The 26,648-nt window shown below is 38.2% G+C and overlaps 1 protein-coding gene across 4 annotated transcripts in view; it reads left to right on the top strand.

Moving 5' to 3' along the window:
* elmo2 (engulfment and cell motility 2) overlaps nucleotides 1-26,648 on the top strand; it is a 131,296-nt gene that overhangs the window by 62,859 nt on the left and 41,789 nt on the right. For all 4 annotated transcript variants that reach the window (XM_052100929.1, XM_052100928.1, XM_052100927.1 and 1 more), the window contains 6 exons: nucleotides 1,363-1,485; nucleotides 7,915-8,034; nucleotides 17,400-17,504; nucleotides 23,937-24,045; nucleotides 24,295-24,431; nucleotides 25,088-25,251. In XM_052100929.1, the coding sequence (XP_051956889.1) occupies nucleotides 1,363-1,485; nucleotides 7,915-8,034; nucleotides 17,400-17,504; nucleotides 23,937-24,045; nucleotides 24,295-24,431; nucleotides 25,088-25,251 (758 nt within the window). The remainder of the gene's footprint in view (nucleotides 1-1,362; nucleotides 1,486-7,914; nucleotides 8,035-17,399; nucleotides 17,505-23,936; nucleotides 24,046-24,294; nucleotides 24,432-25,087; nucleotides 25,252-26,648) is intronic.

Genomic DNA, 26,648 nt, shown 5'->3' with positions numbered 1-26,648 from the left:
GGCATATGCAGAATCGAACCCTGGCCGTACAAACTCCTGCACACCAGCGTTACGCTCCACACCATTGGAGCAAGACGCTAAATGCAGTTTGTTGTATATTTCTGCCTATAGACAACTGGGGTTGTATCTGCAAGCAAATAATCTCTCTGAAAAATAATCAATGTTATCAAGCCTTGGGGCAACACTGGTTAATAGCATATATTAATAAAATACTAGGAAAGATAATTAATAACAAAACTCGTTACCTACAGGTTTGATCTGCATAGCATTATCCCATGTGTAGTGTAAAACTAAAATGCATGTATTGATACAAATATGATAAAAATAATGTGGAAAATTGCTATTCTTTTTCAAATATTTTATACTATTTCATTTGATAAGTATTCTGCTCCCATAATTAATGATTCTGTACACGTTTTCTTCTGTTTGTATTGTCAGGAGAATATAACATGGTACGACACAATGGTATACATATAAATGAATTAATTCACATTTTATTATCCTGTTTAAAAATAGAAAATATGGGCTAGCCTATCGGCACATTAAAAGAAAGCACATGTTTAGAATCTTAACAGTTTTTGGAAGTCACAATGGTTTGAATATGCTTCATAATGATGCTTGCTCATAACCTTTGTGCATATGTATAAGAATACTCACAAATAATAATTCTCTCTTATGAAATGTGAATGAATAAATGCAAACAAATATCTCTCCAATGGGCAGACGTCCTTGTGAATGCTGAATGCTGCTGTGAAGTCTTTACCATACGTCTGTATTGCAACATTTAGCTAGAAAATAAATTTTGAGGTGTATTTAAGTTTGTTGTTGTACTTCTTTCTCCTCTGTTGGCAAAATAAGCTTAACTTGCTCTTACCACCTCAAACTGAATGATCGATACTTTGGGAGAAAGAGCTCTGAGGTATTCAGCTCTGGCCTGTTGAAATTCTATGGTTATAGCACCCCTTAGCAGTTTAGAGCTGCTAGTGACCCATTCACACAGTGATTACAGTTGTAGAAAGACTATTCTGAATGCATACCCACTGTACTTCTAGAGTTTTGCTAATGGTTTAGTTTGAATGAGAAAAGATATCATGAAATGTAATAGATGTGCTCATCGAATGCATTTTGTAAGCAAAGATTCTGCTGTTGTGCACCATTTTGAAAAATAAACTGTAAATTAAAGTATATTGATCCATTTGCTGTTGTGTTAAGTGATAAACATGACACTGTAAGAAATTTCATTTCAGAAGAATATGTCCAGAAGCAAAACAACAATGTCTTGTTTTGCGTACAAAATCTCTTCGAGTAAGGGCACTGTAAATTTAAAATAGCTCTTGTTTTCTGTTCAAAAATCTCCCCCAGCACATCATTCGTGGTAATCGACCAGTAAAAGCTGAAATGGCACATCAACTATACGTGCTGCAGGTTTTAACCTTTACCCTTCTAGAAGAACGCATGATGACCAAAATGGATCCGAATGACCAGGTGAGTGAATTAAATACATTTTTGGTACGAAAACATGACCTTTCTCATGGTAAATAATCAAGAGTGTGATTTACTATAATAAATACAATAAAACGTGTTATTGCCATATAAGGATGAGACATTGAATGAAAGTGAAGGTAACACTTTCTATGAAGCCCATATTTATAATGCATTGTAAAGTCATTATAAATCATTATAATTTATTTGTAATGTCTAATAATACACCTTATAATATGTAATACATTTTCATAAATAATTGTAACCACAATTATAATACATTATAATACTTACGTACACATAGTTATACTATAATGCAATTATAACATGACCAACATCAAAATCTGCAGAAGTTATAATGTATTATATATATTTGTATATATATATATATATATATTAGGGCTGTCGATTTAATTTAATTCAGTGCGATTAATTTGACAAAAAATAACACCTTAAAAAAATTTACGCAATTAATCGCACCATAATAAGGAAGATTCCTGAGAAATGCAAGCTTGTAGAACCAGCTGTTTACTCCAGAGGGCAGTAAGTTAAATTTCCGCTGTATGAGCAACGCACAGTTTATACAGTGAAGAAAACACTTCAGTAGGCAGAACAACACAAACATATGTTACATTCTTGCATTCAAAACACTTGAAGGAGCGCAAATGGGAACTAAGGGATCTCAAGATGTGTTTAAAGATTGAATATTAAACAAAAAAAAAGCTTTTTGTATTGTCTAATCAATGATTAACTCTTCTGCTACAAGAATGTAATGCATTTGAATTATCTGAATATTTTTTTATTATATATATATTTATACAGCTGCTGGTCATATAATTAGAATATCATCAAAAAACACCAGCCCTGCACCAGCATCAATCACAAGACTTTTCCTGTTCACAAATCAACACACTTTCTAACATTTATCACAGTAAACTGTAACAGATTTTTAATTACAACTGTGCCAGTTTTATAAAAAAAAAGTAATGTTTTTAAACGTTATGTTAAAAGGATATAATCTTTTCATAATAAATAAACCGTTTTTTTTTTTTAAAAAAGACTAACTAATTTTGTGACACGTGCCACCTATGTAAACAGGACCACTGTCGGTAGGTACTCACCACTGCTGACTGGGCACACCAAACAAGCCTTGCAGTTTCAGAGATGCTCTGACCCAGCCAACTGGCCATAAAAATTTGGCCCTTATCAAATTTGCTCAGGTCTTTAAACCTTCCCATTTCTCCTGCATTTAACACAAGAACTGATTGTTCAATTACCATCTTATCCACCAAGACCTTTGCATGTGGCCTTGTTAGGATATGATCAACGTTATTTGCTTCACCGATGAGTGGTCATAATGTTTTGCTGAAATTTTTTAATCTAATTAATTGCACGGTGTCCCGATTAATTAATCGTGATTAATCGCATATACAAATATTTGCTGAGAAAGCCCCTAATATAACAATAATTCAATATATAAAGATATATATATATATATATACATATTTATATCAATATATAATTATACATAGTTATCTTTAAATATTTAACAATTATATATATATATATATATATATATATATATATATATATATATATATATATATATATATATATATATATACACACAGGTGCTGGTCATACAATTAGAATATCATCAAAAAGTTTATTTATTTCAGTAATTCCATTCAAAAAGTGAAACTTGGATATTATATTAATTCATTACACACAGACTGATATATTTCAAATGTTTATTTCATTTAATTGTGATGATTAAAACTGACAACTAAAATTTGAATATTTCTTAAGACCAATACAAAAAAAAGATTTTTTAGAAATGTTGGCCCACTGAAAAGTATGAACATGAAAAGTATGAGCATGTACAGCACTCAATACTTAGTTGGGGCTCCTTTTGCCTGAATTACTGCAGCAATGCGGCGTGGCATGGAGTCGATCAGTCTGTGGCACTGCTCGGGTGTTATGAGAGCCCAGGTTGCTCTGATTATGGCCTTCAGCTCTTCTGCATTGTTGGGTCTGGCGTATCGCATCTTCCTCTTCACAATACCCCATAGATTTTCTATAGGGTTAAGGTCAGGCAAGTTTGCTGGCCAATTAAGAACAGGGATACCATGGTCCTTAAACCAGGTACTGGTAGCTTTGGCACTGTGTGCAGGTGCCAAGTCCTGTTGGAAAATGAAATCTGCATCTCCATAAAGTTGGTCAGCAGCAGGAAGCATGAAGTGTTCTAAAACTTCCTGGTAGACGGCTGCGTTGACCTTGGACCTCAGAAAACACAGTGGACCAACACCAGCAGATGACATGGCACCCCAAACCATCACTGACTGTGGAAACTTTACACTGGACTTCAAGCAACGTGGATTCTGTGCCTCTCCACTCTTCCTCCAGACTCTGGGACCATGATTTCCAAAGGAAATGCAAAATTTACTTTCATCAGAGAACATAACTTTGGACCACTCAGCAGCAGTCCAGTCCTTTTTGTCTTTAGCCCAGGCGAGATACTTCTGACGCTGTGTCTTGTTCAAGAGTGGCTTGACACAAGGAATGCGACAGCTGAAACCCATGTCTTGCATACGCCTGTGCATGGTGGTTCTTGAAGCACTGACTCCAGCTGCAGTCCACTCTTTGTGAATCTCCCCCACATTTTTGAATGGGTTTTGTTTCACAATCCTCTCCAGGGTGCGGTTATCCCTATTGCTTGTACACTTTTTTTCTACCACATCTTTTCCTTCCCTTCGCCTCTCTATTAATGTTCTTGGACACAGAGCTCTGTGATCAGCCAGCCTCTTTAGCAATGACCTTTTGTGTCTTGCCCTCCTTGTGCAAGGTGTCAATGGTCGTCTTTTGGACAGCTGTCAAGTCAGCAGTCTTCCCCATGATTGTGTAACCTACAGAACTAGACTGAGAGACCATTTAAAGGCCTTTGCAGGTGTTTTGAGTTAATTAGCTGATTAGAGTGTGGCACCCGGTGTCTTCAATATTGAACCTTTTCACAATACTCTAATGATCAAAAATAAAGCAGATTCATTACAAACATGACATGCAATTATTTATATATATATATATATATATATATATATATATATACACACTCACCTAAAGGATTATTAGGAACACCATACTAATACTGTGTTTGACCCCCTTTCGCCTTCAGAACTGCCTTAATTCTATGTGGCATTGATTCAACAAGGTGCTGAAAGCATTCTTTAGAAATGTTGGCCCATATTGATAGGATAGCATCTTGCAGTTGATGGAGATTTGTGGGATGCACATCCAGGGCATGAAGCTCCCGTTCCACCACATCCCAAAGATGCTCTATTGGGATGAGATCTGGTGACTGTGGGGGCCATTTTAGTACAGTGAACTCATTGTCATGTTCAAGAAACCTATTTGAAATGATTCGAGCTTTGTGACATGGTGCATTATCCAGCTGGAAGTAGCCATCAGAGGATGGGTACATGGTGGCCATAAAGGGATGGACATGGTCAGAAACAATGCTCAGGTAGGCCGTGGCATTTAAACGATGCCCAATTGGCACTAAGGGGCCTAAAGTGTGCCAAGAAAACATCCCCATTACACCACCACCACCAGCCTGCACAGTGGTAACAAGGCATGATGGATCCATGTTCTCATTCTGTTTACGCCAAATTCTGACTCTACCATCTGAATGTCTCAACAGAAATCGAGACTCATCAGACCAGGCAACATTTTTCCAGTCTTCACCTGTCCAATTTTGGTGAGCTCTTGCAAATTGTAGCCTCTTTTTCCTATTTGTAGTGGAGATGAGTGGTACCCGGTGGGGTCTTCTGCTGTTGTAGACCATCTGCCTCAATGTTGTGCGTGTTGTGGCTTCACAAATGCTTTGCTGCATACCTCGGTTGTAACGAGTGGTTATTTCAGGCAAAGTTGCTCTTTTATCAGCTTGAATCAGTTGGCCCATTCTCCTCTGACCTCTAGCATCAACAAGGCATTTTCGCCGACAGACTGCCGCATACTGGATGTTTTCCCCTTTTCACACCATTCTTTGTAAACCCTAGAAATGGTTGTGCGTGAAAATCCCAGTAACTGAGCAGATTGTGAAATACTCAGACCGGCCCGTCTGGCACCAACAACCATGCCACGCTCAAAATTGCTTAAATCACCTTTCTTTCCCATTCTGACATTCAGTTTGGAGTTCAGGAGATTGTCTTGACCAGGACCACACCCCTAAATGCATTGAAGCAACTGCCATGTGATTGGTTGATTAGATAATTGCATTAATGAGAAATTGAACAGGTGTTCGTAATAATCCTTTAGGTGAGTGTATATACATAATTGCATGTCATGTTTGTAATGAATCTGCTTTATTTTTGATCATCTGAGCATTTAGAATCACATTAATTTTTGTACTTCAAGGTGCTGTGGGAAATCAAACTAACTTTAAACTGTAGTTATGATATTGATGAGTAAACCACTTTACTGATTTGGGACTGTGCTTCTATAGTGAAAATGTTTCTTACTGCATAACAGATATTATTTTCTTTTACCAGACTCTTGATTTGGGAATCATTTTGATTCTAGGAATATCTTAAGCCAAACTAGGCCAGTTTGTTTCCTAATATCGATACATCATCAGAACAGGACATTTTTAAATTAATATAATATTACACATGGCTTTGTTCATAATGTATAAAGGTCCAGACTTCTATTCTACATTATACTTGCCCTGATGTTAACAATAACTATTTCATTGTTTTACATTTGTATTTGTTGTACCATTATAAAAAAACAAACAAACATGAAAGACCATGGATAGCTCCTCATGGTTGATTAATGAGTTAGTCTTTCTTAAAAAATTAAACTGTTTATTTGTTATGAAAAGATAATATTCTTTTAACATAACATTTAAAAACATTACTTTTTTTAATAAAACTGGCACAGTTGTAATTAAAAATCTGTTACAGTTTACTGTGATAAATGTTAGAAAGTGTGTTGATTTGTGAACAGGAAAAGTCTTGTGATTGATGCTGGCGCAGGTCTGGTGTTTTCTCTTTCTCTTGTCAGTGCTGTTCACAATGTCAGTGTTGTCCAGACATTTGAAATGGTTAAATTGCTCCATTGCACTTTAAAATATGATATTCTCACATAGAAATCAAATGGCTCATATAAGTTTTGTTGTCTGCACCACAAAATCATTGGATGTCTAGTTTAATCCTGCATGTGATCCGCTCTGCACTGTTCTGCCATGGGAATATCGAGGGAAGCCAGTTTGACGCGCATGCACAGATTTGCTCCAGACTAGTATTTCCATCAAACTTGCCAATCAGATAAGGACTGAATTTCTTCTGAAAACGTTTTCTAGTTTTGTGTGATATGTGCATCAGATGTAAGAGCATGGATTGCGTGGGGTCCGTGGGCTTGCCGTCTGAGGCTGAGACTACCCCTTTTGTGACTTTTCGTCTGTATGTTGTGATTAACCCCAGGGCCATAACCAGGGTTTGAAAATTAGTTAGGCGGGCTAGGGTGCCAAGAATTGTACTACAATTACAAATATATTTTTACGCAATGATGTTGTGAAATATTAGCTACTAAAATTAACGAAGTAGCATAGCCTTCATCATGGCCAGTGTTCGCATAGTTGACATATTTCATTATGTTGTTTAGATGGTGTAGGCCTACTAGTGTAGTGTGCTACTGTTTCAGATAATGTCATGATGATAAACAGGGACGAATTAAGACGTCTTAGTGCCCCTGGGCATGAATATATTGGGTTTTCCTATGGAAGATGTCAATAAAAAATTCTTTAGTGGCTCAAGTCATTGGAAACTGTTTCCTTTGAGACACAAAACATTCTTCCTCCAGAAGGAAGAAAGCTCAGTCATCCACTGATCCGCATTCTCAGGATGTTTTTTTATCTAATTGAAGACATTTTTAAACTGGATAGTTGTTTTTAATATAATCTGATAGTTGCAATGATTTGTACCTGTGGATGGAATCCTGCTGCTGTAATATCTATACAATAATTTCTCATCCAAAGGTAATAAATGACTGTGATTGGTCCATCCTGACCCGCACTGAGAACAGTAAGAGGTGCCATGTGACAGCCATGTATGTGCTGCTTCAGCAGCATTCTGGACCTCTTGAAAGTAATTTATACCTGATTAATGATATTAAAATTTATGAATATATATTGAATTAAAGAGTCAATGCGCCACAGCGTAGCTCAAAGAGATCGCAGTGCCCTCAAGGGATGTCACCGCATCTCTCTGAAACTTTATTTGCTGGTGTCCCTGTTTGACAAAGTTACTTTAGCACTGCTGTACACATTATTTAAACTCACATTTCATAATATTTTATTTGTTTTTTATTGAGGCACTGCCTCCTTGGAGAAAACACCACTGCTGCTTACCTAATTTTCCTTTCTATTATGTTCAGGCACAGAGAGATATCATCTTTGAACTAAGAAGAATTGCGTTTGATGGAGATAATGATCCCAGCGGGACAGAGAAGAGGAAAGCCATCTACACGAAAGACTACAAGATGCTTGGCTTTACTGTGAGTGCTGTGATAATCTTTGATTGTATAAAAGACGTTTTATTTCAGGAGATCATAAGATTAAAGCCTTTGCATTTTTTCAACATATACATTTAAAATGTTTAAGGAGTTTAAAATGATAAGGATTATATTCTAGATTAAAAACAGAGCCAGCTCTGAAATATTGATGACTACATTTAAATGAATAAAGTGCTAGAAGAGCGGCTGTTTCTAGGGTTTTCAACTTTCTGCCAACTAAATACGGGACATTCCAGCTTTAAATACGGCACATTTTTTCTGCGGGGCTCCTGCACGAGACGTTGTGCAATGGTTAAAAAGGTCCAACTAGAGATTGTTTACAGAGGAAAACAATTCAAAAACAGCACGTACGGATGCAAAAATACATTTGGTGTAAACTGCCCATATTTCTCTTAAAATGCAAACTGCTTTAATAAGACAAGAAAAAACTAAATTTAATATTAGCCTTCTCTTTTTATAAACACTACTTTTTGCCAGAAGAACTAAGCTGCAAGACATAAGCATTTTCTTCATAAATAGGCTTAACCCTCCTATGGTATTGAAAAATGTCACCTTCCTTTGTTGTTTCCCATATCTTCTCCCTGAAGTAAGAGCAATACAATTATGTATATCTTTTGAGATTTTAAGATATTTCATTTAATCTTATTTAAATGTAAATTTCTACATTTTACTATTAATTTGCATATACAAATATGCTTTTTTAACAACTTAACCTACACTTTTATAAGTTGAAACATGAAGAAAATAAGAGAATGTGACTTAAATTGGAGGCAAAAAGAACAAAATATAAATTAAATGTCATGCCAGTAACAGCCAGTAGATGGCTGTAACCTCCTACTGTGTAGTCTGATGGCTTGTTGTAATCTAATTTTATATTTTATCACAAGATATGCATTTGGATATAAATTTAGACATTATCAAACTATTATTTATCAAAGTTTAGCATTTTAAAATAGATTTGAAGTGTCAGTTTTTGCAGTTAATGTCATTATGCTTGCAATCAAACCTGATCATGGTGTTACAATGGTTTCAATTTTGCAAGCGTGTGTGTGTGTGTGTGTGTGTGTGTGTGTGTGTGTGTGTGTGTCAGATTGCTGTCATCAGCTGGAAAACAACAAATAACTTATAATGTCAACAATGACCAAAAGATGGCTGTAGAGATCTACTTATTGATGCCCTGGTTCTCTCTGTGCGTGTGCGTGTGTGTGTGTGTGTGTGTGTGTGTGTGTGTGTGTGTGTGTGTGTGTGTGTGTGTGTGTGTGTGTGTGTGTGTGTTTCTGCATTGTAAGTGTGTTTTCGTCTCACCCTTTCATTTCTGAGTGTGTGTTTAGCATTGTGACTAATTAATTTATTTGACAAATGCAAAACAAATCTATGTGTCATAAACTCACCAGCTCATTGTGTGATGTTTTGAGTCTCACCCTGTCATTTCTGACTGTTTTATTGAATTGATTTGATTTATTGATTGTATTTGACAGATAAAAAGAAAATTGCTCTTTTTTCCCCATTCATTTTCAATGGTTGGTCAGTTTTGACAATGAAATACCAAAGATGTCATTTTCTTTTAATTTTTTATGACAACTTTGACTTATCGAATCAATCATAATGTTTTATTTTGTATGTTCAGATGGCAAATGGAAGACAACATCTCCAAATCTTGTACTGCTCAGGAAAAAGAAAATTTTTATTAAATGAGGAAAATGTATTTAGGTAAGAAATGACCGAATACCATAGGCGGATTAAGCCTTAAGGATTATTTCCTGTTTTAAAGCTAAATTATTTTTTTGAAATTGTGGTTATCAGTTTGTAGAAAGTAGGTAAATAATTTGGCCCTGATTGGAATGCAGGATTTGCCATGTAGCAATCTGCTTTTCCAGAGGTGAGAAGCTTCCGTCAAAAACACAAATTAAAAGGGCTTCACTCCAAAATAACAAAATTTTACAATAAAAAAGTACAACAGAAATATATCACTACTCTTTTGTGCTGAAATTGTTCTTTGCATTGGGCATTAGGGATTCTTTGTTCCCGCCATTTTGGTTTTTGAATGTAATTTCAAATCCACCACGTAATTGGTTGATTCACAGCACTGGAGTCCTGGCAGCTCAACGGACAGCTACACAGACTGTGTCACTACAGGTAAACTTGATATATATTTGTAAAAATATGTCACTGAAACATTTGAACCATTAATAGTTTTAGCAGGAAAGTTTTCAGGGACAAAAAATCCCATTAGCTCAGTTAAATGGGAGTGAGCATTTGCTTATTTATCTTTCGCTTCACTCGCAGTTTCATGATTTATACCACTTTTGTTACCGCAATAGCTTAAACTGTTCGTGTTGGTAAGATCACATTTTCTCAGCTCATTCACATCATAAAAGTCCTAGAAGAATATACAGTAAGCTGCATTACAGAACTTTTCACAAGCTGTTAGTATTTTAAGCATTATAAGCATTTGCATGACTAATTGTGCAAAATAACTTTTCTTGTTGCAACATAAATAAATAAAAATAAACTATCACACCATATTTCACTTTTCTTTTTTGCATTGTGAAGGGCTTATTTACATTGTCCAGATATACTGAAATACTTACTCTATCTATATCTATTCAGACAGACACTGTTGGACCCCAAAATCTCATTACCTGCAGAGAGGGGCTGCCTCTCAAATACACCAAAATACACAGTGATGGATAATGAAGACATCATAGAGGATTGTGGAGATATTTTAGTGAAGCCTTCAGTTTAGTTTAGCCTTCATTACATCTATTTTATGTTTCCATGGGATGTTGTTCTTCCTTGAAATATTGGTTGTCAGTGTGAAAGACAAATATTCTCTATATAAAAGATGAAAAAAGTTTTTATCCCAGCCTTAATATATTGAGCAATGTAGGGGTCTGCTCTTTCATTTGAATAAGCATTTATTGTCTCTTTCACATTATGTATTTGTTGATGTATTTATTAATGTAAGTGATCTACACATTTGAATAAATGTATTACAATAATTATTTAATGTATTCAACTAATGACTGATGTAAAAGCGTTGTTATTTTTTTCTACAATTTAAGTTAAATAGAAAATAAAAGTTCTTAATGGACATACATGACTTGCTTTTATTTGTTTGGTTATATTTAATGTAAAACCATAATTTATGCTATAATATTTTATAGGAGCAGATATATAGAGGGTTAGAAAAAAACCCTCCTTGCATCAAAAAGGTTCTTTATAGCACTATTGAGGTTCTAAATAGCACTTTCAAAGGAAGGTTCTTTATGGAACCCTTAAAAAAGGGTTCTGTTTAGCACCAAAAATGGTTCTGCTATTGTTACAAGCTGAAGAACTCTTATTTAGTACTATTTAGAACCATTTTTCTTAAGAGTGTATGAAAGAAGGATTCGCTTGTGTTGTCACATCATGTCAGTTATTCATAATGTACATCTTACTAATTATAAATGAGTGAATTTTGTGACCCATACTGTACTATTATTGTTTTTTTATTTATTTATTTATTTAATGGCAGATAATCATAAATTCACTACATTTAGTAAGGAATAATTGACGACACCGTTGATTTATTCAAAAATAATGTTCGTTTTCTTTTTATTCGCGCCCCCCTTTGAAAAAAGAAAACGTTTAAAATAAAATAAATAATGTTTCACCTTTTTACTGAAAAAAATATTTTAAAAGATGTAACTTCATTTTCTTTAAAATTCATGTCACAAAATAGTTTTTATTTAAAAATACAATGAAAACTGAAAGAACACTGTTTGCTAAAAAAAAAGATAAATAATTAACTTTTGCCACTAGGTTGTTCTGTAATTTTGTGAATACTTTCTGTATTACATAAATACATAAAAAAATTAGTATGCTTATATACTTTCCTTGTGGAACATCCTGCATCTGTATGGCGTCCCGATGAAGTTTATTGTGGCCTTTCAGTCCCTGTATCACCATACCAGCTGCTGCATTAAGACGGCCATGGGCCACACTGAGTTCTTCACCATTGAGACTGGCGTTAGGCAGGGGTGCATCTTGTCACCCTTCTTATTCCTGATGGTCCTTGACTTCGTCATGAGGAAGGCCCTGATGGGCCAAGTGTGGGCATAAATTGGGCCTCAACTTTGCTGACAACATCGCCCTGCTTGCAGAGGATAGACACCATCTGCAGGAGCAAACATCAAGCCTGTACCAAGAGGCGGCCCAAGTCGGATTGCGGATTAACGCTGGGAAGTCCAAGGTCATGCATCTTGGCATTCGAGCCAGCATGCCAAAGATCCAGGTCAATGAGCATGATCTTGAAGAGTGAAAGTTTCAATTACTTCTGCAGCGTCATTGGACAGGATGGGGCGCAGAGACAGACGTCAAATGTCGGATTGGCAAGGCCTCGGTAGTCTTCCAACAACTGTGCAATATATAGTTGTCTGAGTCCCTCTCACTTAACATCAAGCTTGGCATATATATGCATCCATCATCCTCCCTATGGCGACCTATGCTGCCGAAACTTGGAAAATGTCAGCCAGTACTACCCGGAAGGTGAACGTCTTTCACCAGCATTGCCTGAGAGAGATACTGTATATTCGATAACTTGACCACATTACCAACAATGAGGTCCTACAATGAAGCAAGCTGCCAAGAATCAGTAAGATCATTGCATGCCATCGCCTACGACTAGCCGGACATGTTATCCGCATGGACGACAGCCGTATCCCCAAGGAGGTGTTCTATGGGTTCCACCTGACTATGACTGACCTGGCGCCGGACTTTCATCAACGACCTTAAAGCCCTCAATGTCTCCTGAGACGAAACAGAAGACCTCGCTATTGATCCTTTTTATCTGACCGCTAACACTTTGTCTGTGTAAGTGAGGAATTGTCAGATCAAGCTAAAGTTAAGTATGGAGTGCCACAGGGATCAGTTTTTTAGGGCTTATGATATTTTCCTTTTATATGCATCCACTGGGAGACATTATCAAGAACCGTGAAATTAGTTTAGTGTGACACTAACGCTACCCATCTTTATATTTCCTCGAAACCCGACAAAAGTTCCCACTTCTACAAATTAGAAGAATGTATAAATTACATCAAAGATTGGATGGCTAGAAATTTCCTTCTACTCAATTCTGACAAAACAGAGGTATTAATTATTGGACCAAAACCCTCTAAAAATAAGCCACTACAATATAATTGGACTCTCGATGGATGCACTGTTACATCATCTTCTATAGTGCAGAACTTCAGAGTTACGTTTGATAGCAATCTGTCCTTATGTTTGTAGAACAGCATTCTTCCCCCTCAAAAATATAGATAAGTTACAACACATGCTCTCTGTTTCTGATTCCGAAAAAATAATTTATGCTTTCATGACCTCAAGACTAGATTATTGTAATGCAATACTGGGAGGATGTCCTGCAGGTTTAATAAATCAACTTCAATTGATCCAAAATGCAGCAGCTAGAGTGCTGACTTGAACCAAGAAATATGATTATATCATTCCCATTTTACAGTCGCTAAATTGGCTACCTGTTAAGTTTTGTATACATTTTTACAATTATGTTAAATACTTACAAAGCTTTGAATGGTTTAGCTCCACATTATTTAAACAACATTCTATCATGCTATAATCCATCACGATCACTATTGCAAAATTCCAGCCTGTTAATAATGCCTAGAATATCAAAATCCACAAATAGATACTTTTACTATTTGGCTCTTAAACTATGGAATAGTCTACCTAGCATTGTTCTGGACTTCCAACTCCAACCATAAGACATTGTATATTTCACTGGCCACAGCCTGAACCTTGGGCTTAGTATGGACTTAACTGCCACAAGCTTCCAACCCAGACTGCGGTGCACATCACTGACCTCATTTTGGTCATAGGATGGACTATACACTCTTAAAATGAATTACATAGACAATAAATTAATTGCCAACTAAAGCCTTCATCAGACAAATAACAAAGGATAAAGCATCTGTGTGCACTTCCGCAGTTAATTCTGGATGGACTTTTAGATGGACTTTCAAAATCTTTTAGTCATTAATCTTTCAATTCATAATCCTTTATATTAAACATTGGCCACCAACATCAACTCAGTTTACTAATTTAAACCATAAATAACTAATATTGGCATTATAATCATGCTGTTTAGCTAGAAAGGAACTGCATGTTAAAGACTTTAAGACATTTCAGACATTATAGCTTCATTTACTGCTTTGAAATTATGTGTTGTGAAAAGCGCTATACAAATCAAAATGACCTGATTTGACTATAGGTTTAAAACCACTTGCATTTTAATGTTTATGGTCTGGCCCCATTCATTTTCATTGTAGGTGCCTTGCCATGATTTTTTTTTTTTTTATTATTAAATAAAAACAAATGCATCTAATGTTTTGTTGTGGTTGTTAATCAACATTATGCCACAAAGTCTTTTAGTTCAGCTAAACCTGTTCTAAACCTGGAACATTCCTTTAAAACCTTTGTAATTGATAATTTTCCTTTTTTATTTGTGTAAAATAAAAATAATAATAGTGCAACTGTGCCTTGGTGCTTATAGGTCTTGGCAGAGGCACAAAAACCATATATGCAAGGTATGCAATGCATAGGGGTGCCATGTAAAGGGGGGTGCCAGCAGCTCCCTAAAGGTGGTGCAATCGGCCTCCTCGACCCCTACAAAATCACACTTCCATAGAGTTTTTCCAGTTTTGTGTGCTATCCACAGTTTTCCTGAGCAACCACTGGGCGGTGCCATGATGATTCTAATTGCCTATTTTGTGTTTCTGGTCTCAAGACAACAAGTAAAAACTGCCAAAACAAGCGATCACATGGCCCGCCCCTTTGGGAATACGAGCACACTCTACATGGAGTGTAGCATCCTCGTGGCCACTGGCCAATGGCACATCTAGCAGACATCTGCAGAGCAGCTAGATTTTTAGGGTTGAGCTGGTCTCATCCCATGTTTTGTAAGTTTTTACATGTTTACATGTGCTTATGAACATGTAAGTTTGGTAATGTAGAACAGCTGGCCGGGTGTATCGCTTGCATATGCCCCTCCATGAGGCGAAGATATACGTTCTCTCTCCATGCGAGTTCATAAACCGTGAACCCTGGATGTCCTTCCTCCCTAGACCTTTGGCTCGCGAATTCGGTGGGGGAATTCGTAGTTGGACCCAGTACGTGTGCTAATAAGCCCTGTACTGGGGTAGGTGCTCCACAGGTGCCGGTAACCCTGGTAGCCCTCTGTTATGTATCTTCCGTGGTACGGTCTCCCTATCGGTAGACCAACGTCTCCCTTGGGCAGAACCCGCTCTGCCCCGGTTGCTGTGTTGTAGAGCTCCTTCCATCCGGGGCAGGACCTACCACCGTGCCTCTACCATGTGCGGCTGTGAGTCAATGTGATGTATTTGCCACATGTTAACCTCCCCCTCAGGGCAGGATGTGGTCTCCACAGGGACTTTTCCCCCTGAAAGAATAGGATAGGAAAAGAACACCTTCCCCGGCGCATATAATGAGTGTTAAAAGGCCCCAGCCGTAGAACTAAATAGTCTATGGAGAGAAAACATAGAGAGAAAAGACAGCAGCCTGCTCCCATGCTAGATAGGTCTTCCCACCCCCCAGTGATGTGGGGACTATACAATGTTTTTTGGGGTGCAGTAGCCTGCTTGCACTTGCATCGGCAGTTCACATAACACAGTTCAGCTGTTGTGGCCTTTTTTTATAGAGACCCCCTAGTGTCACTACATCGACACAAAGTTGAGTGAGTGACAGAATGGGAACGTCTCGATTACTGTTGTAACCTCCATTCCCTGATGGAGGGAATGAGCTCCACAATGCTGTACTACCTGCAGAAATGTCCGGTACATTATCTCGGCTCCTCAGCACAAAACCTGAATGAATGGATGCATTCCAGCTCCTTTTATACCCGTATATCCGGGGGCGTGGCATACTCGCTAATTCTCATTGGCCTTTTCTCAAAGATCTGTTTTGGTGTTTTGGTGCTCCCAAGAGTGACCCCTAGTGTCATTACATCAACACAACATCTCATTCCCTCCATCAGGGAATGGAGGTTATGACAGTAACTGAGAAGTTACTTGGTGTAAAAAATTATTTCAGCTCATTGTGTCATTGTTGGCTGGCATAACAGCTTAGAATAACTAATGATTTCAACATAACTTATCTCTGCCTATCGCTTCATGTTATCTACACAGTCTATAAAAATACGGTCATCTCGACTGTTTAAAGTATTTTTTTTTTAAATGTAATACCTTAAATTACATTACCAGCTAAGACTATACGCAGATCCGTGTGAAAACACTGGAGACCGGAAATTGAAAACAGTTGAATCATGGAGCACATCCACATTCAGGAAAAAGGTGGATAGACCATTTCAAGGACTGTTCGTTGATGACGTCAATTGACGTCACTCTTCCATGAACATTTCCTGCTTGTCAAAACAGAGATCATTTAGCAGAGATGTGTAACTTCTGTTAAAATTAATGGAAGAAATTGTAACGCCCAACGGCTACCAACGTTCAACGAATAAAATACAGTCTCATCACTGCTGCATTTAATTACCAAGTGTGTCAGTCTTGGGAGACCAGTTTTTACCTGCTGGCACCTTCGTGGGTCCAGAAACGGAGTAGTGAGGGTGCGTTGCCAGACCCGCGCCACTGGGGATTGGAGCACACGTCGCGGCAGGGCCGCACGTACATCAAACCAATAAAAATTGACTGCTTATTAAAAATATGTAATTTTATCGTAATCTTGACCAACCGTTTTGGAGATTTCGGTCTTTCCCCATTCAAGTAGATAGGAGCAATGTCATGATGCTTGTTTACATAGAAAAATAGCTGCCCATATTGCCCAAGAGCATTCCAAAAACATCCGCTTTGTGGACTGACTTACCATGTAAAAGAGACTGTGTTGACTTTGACAATTCTAATTTATTCTAATTCATTTTTGTTTACATTCTTGAAATGGTCTAAATGCATCAGATGGTTAGAGAACGGACTGTGGGTGGTCCGTGGGTGTGCCATCTGAGGCTGAGTCTATGTTCACTGCAAATATTTGGACAAAAAATGTGGGTGAATGTTATGAAAAATTGATTGACTAAAGAGTTATTATTATTTTATTAGGCTTAATACCATACCTGGCTCCCTATCCACTACACTTTATTTTGTATTATTTTCTCATTTGTAAATCCCTTTGGATAGTGGAAAATGTCTGTTAAATGGATAAAGAAGAATTCACAGAACAGGCTCCCCAATAATTTGATTAATGGAAGGTTGATTCTTAAATTATTACATTTGGTCATGCTTAATGCAGTATAATGTATATTTGCATTTTTAATACAGAATCCTTTGAATCCTGCCGTGGATTTCACGCAGACACCACCGGGAATGCTGGCGCTCGACAACATGCTGTACCTCGCCAAACTACACCAGGACACATATATCAGAGTAAGTACACACATTAAAGTTCTGCTGTTTAGTTAGTTTTCTGAAGTACAGTCTTCTCTTTGTCTTTGTTTTATAAAACTCCACTTGTCATTTAGACTGACAACTGTAATGTTTTCAATGCAAACTAATTGACAGTAATATTTGTTTTCAAATCATTGAACATAAACAGCCATTATCAACCATTAAAATATAGTGTCAAATTCAGCATAGTGTAATATTTTATGGGTTTTTGGTCTAGTGCTTGATATTTCCTTACAGTTATATTGTTGTATAGTTGAGTCGGCATTCACAGAAAGCAGGGCTGAACGATTAAACAACATAAAATTTAAATTGTGAGAAGGGCTGTAATTTAATAAAATTTATAAATATTTTGCATGCGCTGATCACTGCAATTACTGTATTTGTGTATCTGTGTTCTCTGTAGTTTATTACACATACTCAAAGCATGTGTGAGGCTCATGATAACAGTGTTCCCTTTTAAGTTGGTCACTTCGAAGCTGCGTCAGTAACTGATGCTATTGGAAACTCCTGACAAGGGTGATGATCTCTGAAGCCCTTTAGAATCAGGGCAGTCTATTGGAAGATGGTGCTTGATGGTCCTCTGATGCACCTCTCATCGTGGTTAATAAACAGGAGCACAGCGGCATTTCATCAGACTTTTTCTCTTGTGATGAAACTGATGGCACTGTGGACACTGGCAAAGGTATGTGTGTCTTCCTCCTCCTGGAGGATGGTGAGACGGTATACTGCGAGGATGGGCACCTCCTGGCAAACAGCAGTGAGAACTTGCGCCTCCTGGAGAACAGCGGCAAGGACGGACGTCTCCTGGAGAACAGCGGCGGACTCAGATGTAAGAACCTGTCTGAACCTGGGATGAACTGCTGTGGGATCCCCAGCCGCCTGGAGGTCAGCAGCAGTCTGAGAAAAAGTTTCGGCAGGAAGTGGAGTTGGTTCATGCCGTCGTAGTGTTGGGATCCCATCTCCGACTCCTCAACAATATCTCCATCTCCTTGAGGTGAAAAGCGTGGTCTGCAACATCCCAGTAGGGCCAATAGAAGATTCCTCCCAGTTCCTCCCAATCCATTGGCTCATCGAGGCCACCGGGGAACAACAACTTGATGTGAGTCTCTGCTAGACACCACTTCTGTGCATAAGTCCCCATTGGCCTACCCCCCTGAGGGCAGTTCTGAAACCCGGACCTGGAACTTGGGCCCTAGGGAGTAGAACCCCTAGGGTTGGAGCTGGGCAAAGTTGTAGACCCATCATGGGAGTATGAACAGTCTGCTGCGTTCAGTCTGGTCAGATCGTTCTGTCAGGTTTTTGCTGAAGATGAAACCAATCGCAGATTGAGGTGAATAAAAATACTTTATTAACAAAAAACAAAACTGGACACAGGAAAAAAACAGGAGCCAAGACTACAGCCAACAGGGCGGAAAAAACCGTGGTAGGGCAAAACAACAAACATAAACAAACTAGACTAAATAACAAAACAAGGTGAAAAACCGAACAGGGAGTACAGGACCCGAATCTGGCCCGAAACCAAGATTAATAAATGCTGTAAAATATTGTTCCTTCATGTTAACTAATGTTGTTAACAACTGCTAACAAATGGATCCGTATTGTTTTAATCTATTTTTTTTACTCCATTTGCTGTAGGCATAAAGAATATTTTTTTTTAATAATGGTTGTCCCCTGCCACAAATGGATTACTTGCTTCTCAAATAGCATATGTGGTGTAAAGAAATGGAGTGTGCCCCTTATTTTTCTTTCAAAAGAAACTGAAAAGGTCTCTTTTCCCCTGATGAGGTTTGCAACATTAGCTTCAAAGTGCCCCATTCATGATTCTTTTGACTCACAAGTCTGAATTGGGGGAGGGTATATTTTTTAAGGTGTGAATCTTCCAATCCTCAATCAGGATAACATTCCTACAAGGAAAGTATGGAACCATGTAAATTTTATATACTGCATCTGTATAAATGTTCAATATTTGTTCAGTTATTTGTTTTTGTAATTATTTTTGGTCTCTGTGATCCATCAGTATTATTCTAAGGCAAAAATGAATTTTCATATCTTTCAATAAAAAGTAATTGGTCAAATCTCATAAAAACTGTAAAGAAATGTCCATGTCACATTTTGCCCATAAGTCAAAAGAATAAATTATACTTCACATAATAGTTATTTGAATTTAAATGAATCCTAGTTTTAGGACCAATTACTATTTATGTGATCGGTTCAAAGATCCCTTGGCCAAGCATAAACCGATCAGCACCGTTTTGGTGAAAAATGTGTAGCCTATGTCTTAGCGGAACTTGAGAGACTATAATATATTTATTAGCTGATTTTTTTTTTTTTTTACTGTATTTTATCCTTTAGACATTAATATCTGCTGAAATAGAATTTTCATTTTATGTTTATTTACATCCGTGCATGTGACAATGTTATTCTTGAGGCGCGAGTTGTCAAACAATTGTGAAATGTCAAGCACACATTTTGCAGCAAATATTAAATACAAATACAAACATTTAAAAAAAAGTCAGTGTAGCCTACAAACAGGTGATAGCCCCGTAAGTTTTTTCAGGAAGTTAAGATACACTCAAGGCTGACTTTGTGTGCACGGAGACATAGCACATGTGGAGGCTTCATGCTGTTCTCCGCGGCATCCACGCACAACTCACCACATGCCCCACCGAGATCAAGAACCACATTATAGCAACCACGAGGCAGTTACCCCATGTGACTCTACTCTCCCTAACAACCGAGCCAATTTTGTTGATTAAGAGACCTGGAGTCACTCAGCACGCTCTGGATTCAGTCAGCATCTTTACTTGCTGAGTTACCCAGGCCCCCAAGAAGACATCATTATTTAGTTAAATTACATGTGAAGAATTAGAGAAATACAGTGGAATAAATAGCAAGAGCTAGCTTCTAGATTTTCCAGAAGAGAATATCGGAAAATAAATGATAATGTTTTAAACTAACACGTGTGAAGGAATATTCTGAATAGATATACGCTTTATGGATCTTTACACTTTTTTTTGGAATAAAGGATTAACCAAATAATTACCTTTATCGGTGATGTGAATGTAAATATGGTCAAATTTAAGACACGGACAGACAAGCTGTGCTGTGAAATCATCACTTCAGGTCAGGACATCGTGCTCAGTTTGGTTTATAAAAAAAATGTGAATCCTTGAATTATTTGAAACATTAACATAGACATTTCAAGAAGTGGAACATTTATATGATATAGTATCGGAGTTAATGTTACTCTTGACAAGCTCAGATTTCTGAGACGTGTACAATAAAAGGAGACTGCAAATAGAGCCAAGATTGCGCCCATCCAATTTGAAATCGCACCGTGCACATGTTTATTCATAATGTTTGCACTTTAGTAATATTGGCTTCAGTTCACAGAAATAAGTTCATAATTTTATTGTAATTTTGTATATGATCTTTTAAAATCTCACTTTATTCTTGTGCTTCTTGGACAATCAGTCTAATGAATATTTTTGTCACTTCATTGCCTTCATTGTCTTGCTGTCATTAGCGACATGCCACAAGACTGCCATGTCACAACACAAAGACTTAAGGCATACACTGTGTTTTTTCCCAAACCCTCGAGACGGCCTGGGCAGGAAAAAAAAAACACCTCTGAAATGATGCACGTCGCTTTCAGTGCCGGTTTTATTGTTGATGGCAATGTGTCAGAACACTGCTATATCCCAACATGGGGTTTTAAGGTATAGGCAGTGCTTTCTTCTGGCTTCAAGAAGGCCTGGTTTCCCAGCCATTGGTAAGGCCCGGCTCCCCAGCCATTGGTGAGCTGGGAACCAGTTGTGGCATATCGCAGGTCACTTCGATATTTTTTTACTATTGTTGTGTCAGAAGGCAGCCATGTCACAACACGAACAAAAGAGGCAACGAAGGAGTGCAGGCAAGACTTTTATTTTTTCTGCCTTAGGTTCTGGGGTGACTTAATGCAGTCTATTCACGTAGATTAAAACACTCTATCAGATAACAAAAAAATTTTTAAACACATCAGTTAGATAACAAATACATTAAGCAAGTGTTTAGTTCATGCTATCAGGGCTCTCTCTCTCAGTCGAACTGGTGAGCTGGTTTGGCCCTTATGTCTCCCTCAGCCATCACTTTAACAAGAGACAGATGTTAGAGATAATTACAACCCAGGTGACGAGCCTTACCACTCTCTCACGCATACAGACACATGACCATGCCCCATCACCACATATCCCTACCGCCCGACTCATGGCAGCATCCAGCCAAAATCAGCTCCTGGTTTGTGGATTACCTCAAATTTGAACACCTGAAGTGCCAGGTACCAACGGGTGATCCGCGCATTAGTATCTTTCATGCAGTGGAGCCATTGGAGTGGGAAGTGATCAGAACAGAGGGTGAAGGCCAGCCCCAACAGGTAGTAGCAGAGAGTGAGGATGGCCCACTTGATTGCAAGACACTCCTTCTCCACTGTGCTGTACTTAGTCTCTCTCAGCGAGAGCTTACAACTAATGTACATCACCGGTCGCTGCTCCTCCTCCACCTCCTGCAAGAGCACTGCCCCCAGCCCTCTGTCTGATGCATCCATCTGCAAAATAAAGGGGTGAGAGAAATAAGAGCATATTAAAGTGGCCCTCAACAAAGCACAGACTTTATCTTTAGAAAAGATTGTTGGCACGACTTTCCAACGGATCGGGGACCCCCTTTCTAGTAAGATAAGTCAGCGGGCTGGTACCTTAGTAGCCAGCCAGCCCCAGAAACTGTCTCACCTCCTTTTTGGTTTTGGGACTCGGACAGGCTGTGATCACCGTGGTTTTGTCAACCTGGAGACGCACCTACCCATGGCCCATGTGGAACCCCAGATACCAACCTTACACCTGCCCAATTCCACACTTCTTCAGCTTGTCCGTGAGCTCCGCCTGTTGCAGCAATCTCAGGACAGCTCTCAGATGTTTCATATGCCTCTGTCAGTCATTTCTGTAGTTAACAATATAATCTAAATATGCAGCAGCATATGCTATATGGGGTCTGAGAATTTTGTCCATGAGACACTGAAACGTGGCCGGGACGTCCAACAAACCAAACAAAAGGGTCACAAATTGGTGTAAGCTGAACAGTGTGGGAAAAAGCTGTTTTTTCTCTGGAGATTGGAGTTAAAGGGATTGGCCAATAACCGTTTGTAAAGTCCAGTGTCAAATAAAATTGAGCTGCAACCAACCGATTGAGCAATTCGTCATTCCGATGCATTGGGGTACGCGTCAAATTTGGACACCGTGTTCACTTTGTGATAGTCTACACAGAACTGGACTGACCCGTCACTCTTCACAACCACCGGGCACAACCACCAGGCTGGCCCAATCGCTGTGCGACTCTTCTAGTACGCCCAAACATTTCTTCTAATTCTTCCTTAACAACCTTTTTTTGTGTCCAGGAAGGCAATAGGACAGGTGTTAAGTATAATTATAACCCAGGTGACGAGCCTCACCGCTCTCTCTCTCTCCCTCAAACAGACACACGATCATGCCCCCAGCACTACAGGTTGGCATTAACATGAAATTATGATTTACAACTTTACTACTTCCAAGAGAAGGATGAGGGAGGTGAAGGGGGTTGTGATGATGAAAGGTACTCATCTGATAGGGGCAAATTGGGTGAAGTTTTTGGCATGAAGATCGGAAAGGATGCAGGGCGGTCAGTTGCTTCCTATTAACAGAAAAAAACAGAAGAGAGATTTAGTACTGGCTGTGCGGCTTCAAGTTCCTTCTCTTCCTTCTGTTTCTGTTGCTGGAGTTTATATCCCTCTCCTCTTGATTAAGACATCCGCTTCAGATGTGAGCGATCAGCCCATGAGGATACAGATATTATACCACAAAAATCTGTAATAATAACGTGGACCATATAAATACCTTGGGTTTTCTCTGTCTATGTTTTAAATCCGCTTCTGAAGTATCCATCTCTCTGCATAGCCTAGTCATGTGACACAACAAACTTCACGAGGAGTTATTTTATTTAACCTTTAGAGGGTGCTATTATACTGTAGAACCAAGGAGTTCCAACCTAAGAACACTCCAGCACCGGCCATGCAGGAATTTAACACAGAAAACTTCCGGAAACTATCGGCATGGATTTTTCCCAATAGACGAAAAACTTTTTCTCCCAAAACACAACTATCGGCGCAGATTACTCGCTAAAATCGATATATCGGTTGACCTTCTAGTATGCACAGTTTGTGAATGAGGCACAATGTGTTTTTTAAACTATTAAATTACCTTAATCTGACTTGGTCTATGCCAAGTCTGCAGACTGCATTTTTTATTATGTATTTATAATTTGTTGAATTATTCAATCTCATATTACTGCAAAATGTCAAATGTAAGGCTGTCATGGGCCTGTAAATATTGTGCTTGTGTTTTTCAGATTGTTCTAGAAAACAGCAGTCGTGAGGACAAGCAAGAGTGTCCATTTGGTCGCTGTGCTATTGAACTTACGCGCATGCTGTGTGATATTCTGCAGGTTGGAGAACTGCGTACGTATTTTACAGGAAGTGGAGAACTCACTTCTCCTGCTGCCTATGAAATTTATATTTGTTAAAACTGCACATTTTCACTTTTAACAGTGAAGAGTATACATAGAATATATGTTATCAGGTTTGGTGTTTGTTATCGAATCACACAATTCAAATCTGTTATTATTATCTTAAGGAGCTAATACTACTTTATCTGACCCTAATTTTTAAATAATATTTAAACAAATAATATTTATCTCGTCTCTGCAGCGAATGAAGGGTGTAATGACTTTCACCCAATGTTTTTTACACACGAGCATGCTTGGGAAGAGTTCTTCTGCATCTGCATACAACTGCTCAATAAAACCTGGAAAGAAATGAGAGCTACGGCCGAGGATTTTAACAAGGTGTGTATGTGTGTATGTGTGTGTTGGCTAGACCAAGTTTTCCCTAACTAGAAGAGATGTTAGGGCAACTGATTTCACTAGCTTAGAAATGCAACTGATTGTAAAGAGACCAATAAGGGGCTAGTGTTGTTGGTGGTTAAATGTTATCTGTTTAGAGCATCACATGCTAACCCATGAGTGCCACGTTTTTAAGACACTTTGTTTTTTCTGTGGAATTTCTCTGCATTAGGTGAAGTGTTGTAATCAAAGTAAAGGATTGAAAGTGCGCAATTTTTATTTTTTTAATGGCAATCTCTAAAATTACTCTTGATATAACACTCTATGCTAAAGAAATACACAGGATTCCCAATAAAGATGAAATGGTAGGAAATTTGACCCACAATAATAATAATGATACAAATCAAGCTAAGCACAGACGCATTTTTATTTATATCTGTATCCTATGATTTCAAAAGCATTTCTATTTCATATTTACATTATTTTTCTTGATTCTATTAAATACAATGTGTGAATGTTTGCATTAAATTAATGAAGTGATGTTTTGGGGGACTTGTAAAAAGGGGTCTCCTGAGAAAAGGTTGAGCTAGAGGACAGATTACCTATATGAAAGTTTTTCTGTATGTGCATGTAAGAGTTAATAGTATTCTGTCGTTTAGGTGATGACGGTGGTACGTGAGCAGATCACTAGAGCTCTAGCTATGAAACCCTCATCTCTGGAGCAGCTGCGAGTGAAACTGCGCAATCTGAGTTACTCAGAGATACTGCGTCTACGTCAGTCTGAGCGAATGAGCCAAGACGACTTCCAGTCTCCACCTATAATGTGAGTGAAGAGCATTTCAAACAGGCCTGTTCAGTTCTGTGCCTTTGTTCTCATATATTCTGGTGAGAATTGGCTTGACCTGCAGCTATAACCATCGATCTTTCTCTAGGCCATTACTGTTATTTATACCATCTAAATACTCTGTTCTGATTGGCTGTATTGACTGGTATTTCCAGTCAGGATAAATCACGTTTTAAATGTCCTCCTCAATAAGACATTGTGAGAGTTTAATGTCTGTGTTCAAATACCTCCAGACACGAATATAAAAGTATTCCACCACGTTGGATATGGAACATTTTAATAAATGTATTAGAATTAATGTGCTTCCCATTAGTCATACAGCTTTTTATGTCAAATTAATTCAAATATATGTAATCTTATCGCTGTACTTTATCTCTGTGTCTGTTTTAGAACAGGCAGAACTCTAGATCTAATTACCTGAAAAGTTATTTTATTCAATGACAGCTTTAACCACTGCTGGCAAGTGACCACGGTATAAGACTAATCCACTGATAAGTGTAGAGTGAACTATTTAAAAACACTCCGCTTCACATCAGGTGGTTCTTTGCCTTCATGTCATGTGATAAAATCATTAAATACACACCTTGCTGTGAATTAGAACTCACATGAATACACAATACATGGCCAAAAGCACAGGCACAAAATCTTAATGTATGTGCAGTGAGGGGAACGAGGCACAGACACAGAACTGGCTGAATTAACCCAGAGGGCTGTTTATTACAACAAACGAAGGGAGTTGAGAAGGGGGTAATGAGGCAGGTATGAGGAGGCTTCAGCCTATGCTGTATAAGTGCTCATGACAGACAAAGGGGTTCCCATAGTGTGGGTGCAGGTAGTGGGTGTTCCCGTAGTTTGGCTCGGCTTGGGCCTGAAGGCTTCAAGTTTGCACAGAGCTGGTGGGAGATACACTAGACTGGTTTCAGTCACTTTCTATAAAAGAGAGCAGACAGAGCGTTAGTGTTCAGCCACATTCAAGGAGATCTTCTCCCCAACTGTCTCTAATGTCAGCCTTTAAACCCCTCTCTCCTTAATGAGTGGATTGGGAGCAAGTGTGTGAGATCAGCGGTGTTAATTATTGTTTCCAGTGGTGATGGTGATTGAGAAATAGGCCTCTCGTCTCATACAACCATGGAATCACCTTATGCTGCATTCCATTGAACTCAGAAAGTTGGAATGTCCAACTTTCCACTAGCAAAAGTGCATTTAAACTTAAATTTGGATTTCCAACTTGGAAACACATGCAGAAATCTTCAACTAGTGATGTGGCTGTGACAGCCATGCTGATTTAGGGCCATACAGCATGATTGCGAGTGTGGTGTTGCTTTTATACAACAGTTCAAAGAACAAGTAAATAAAAAAAAAATAGGAAAACTAAA

Source organism: Xyrauchen texanus, chromosome 32 (genome assembly GCF_025860055.1).
Source record: "Xyrauchen texanus isolate HMW12.3.18 chromosome 32, RBS_HiC_50CHRs, whole genome shotgun sequence".
In the NCBI taxonomy this organism is placed as follows: Eukaryota; Metazoa; Chordata; class Actinopteri; order Cypriniformes; family Catostomidae; genus Xyrauchen; species Xyrauchen texanus.
This window is presented reverse-complemented; position numbering and strand designations above follow the sequence as displayed.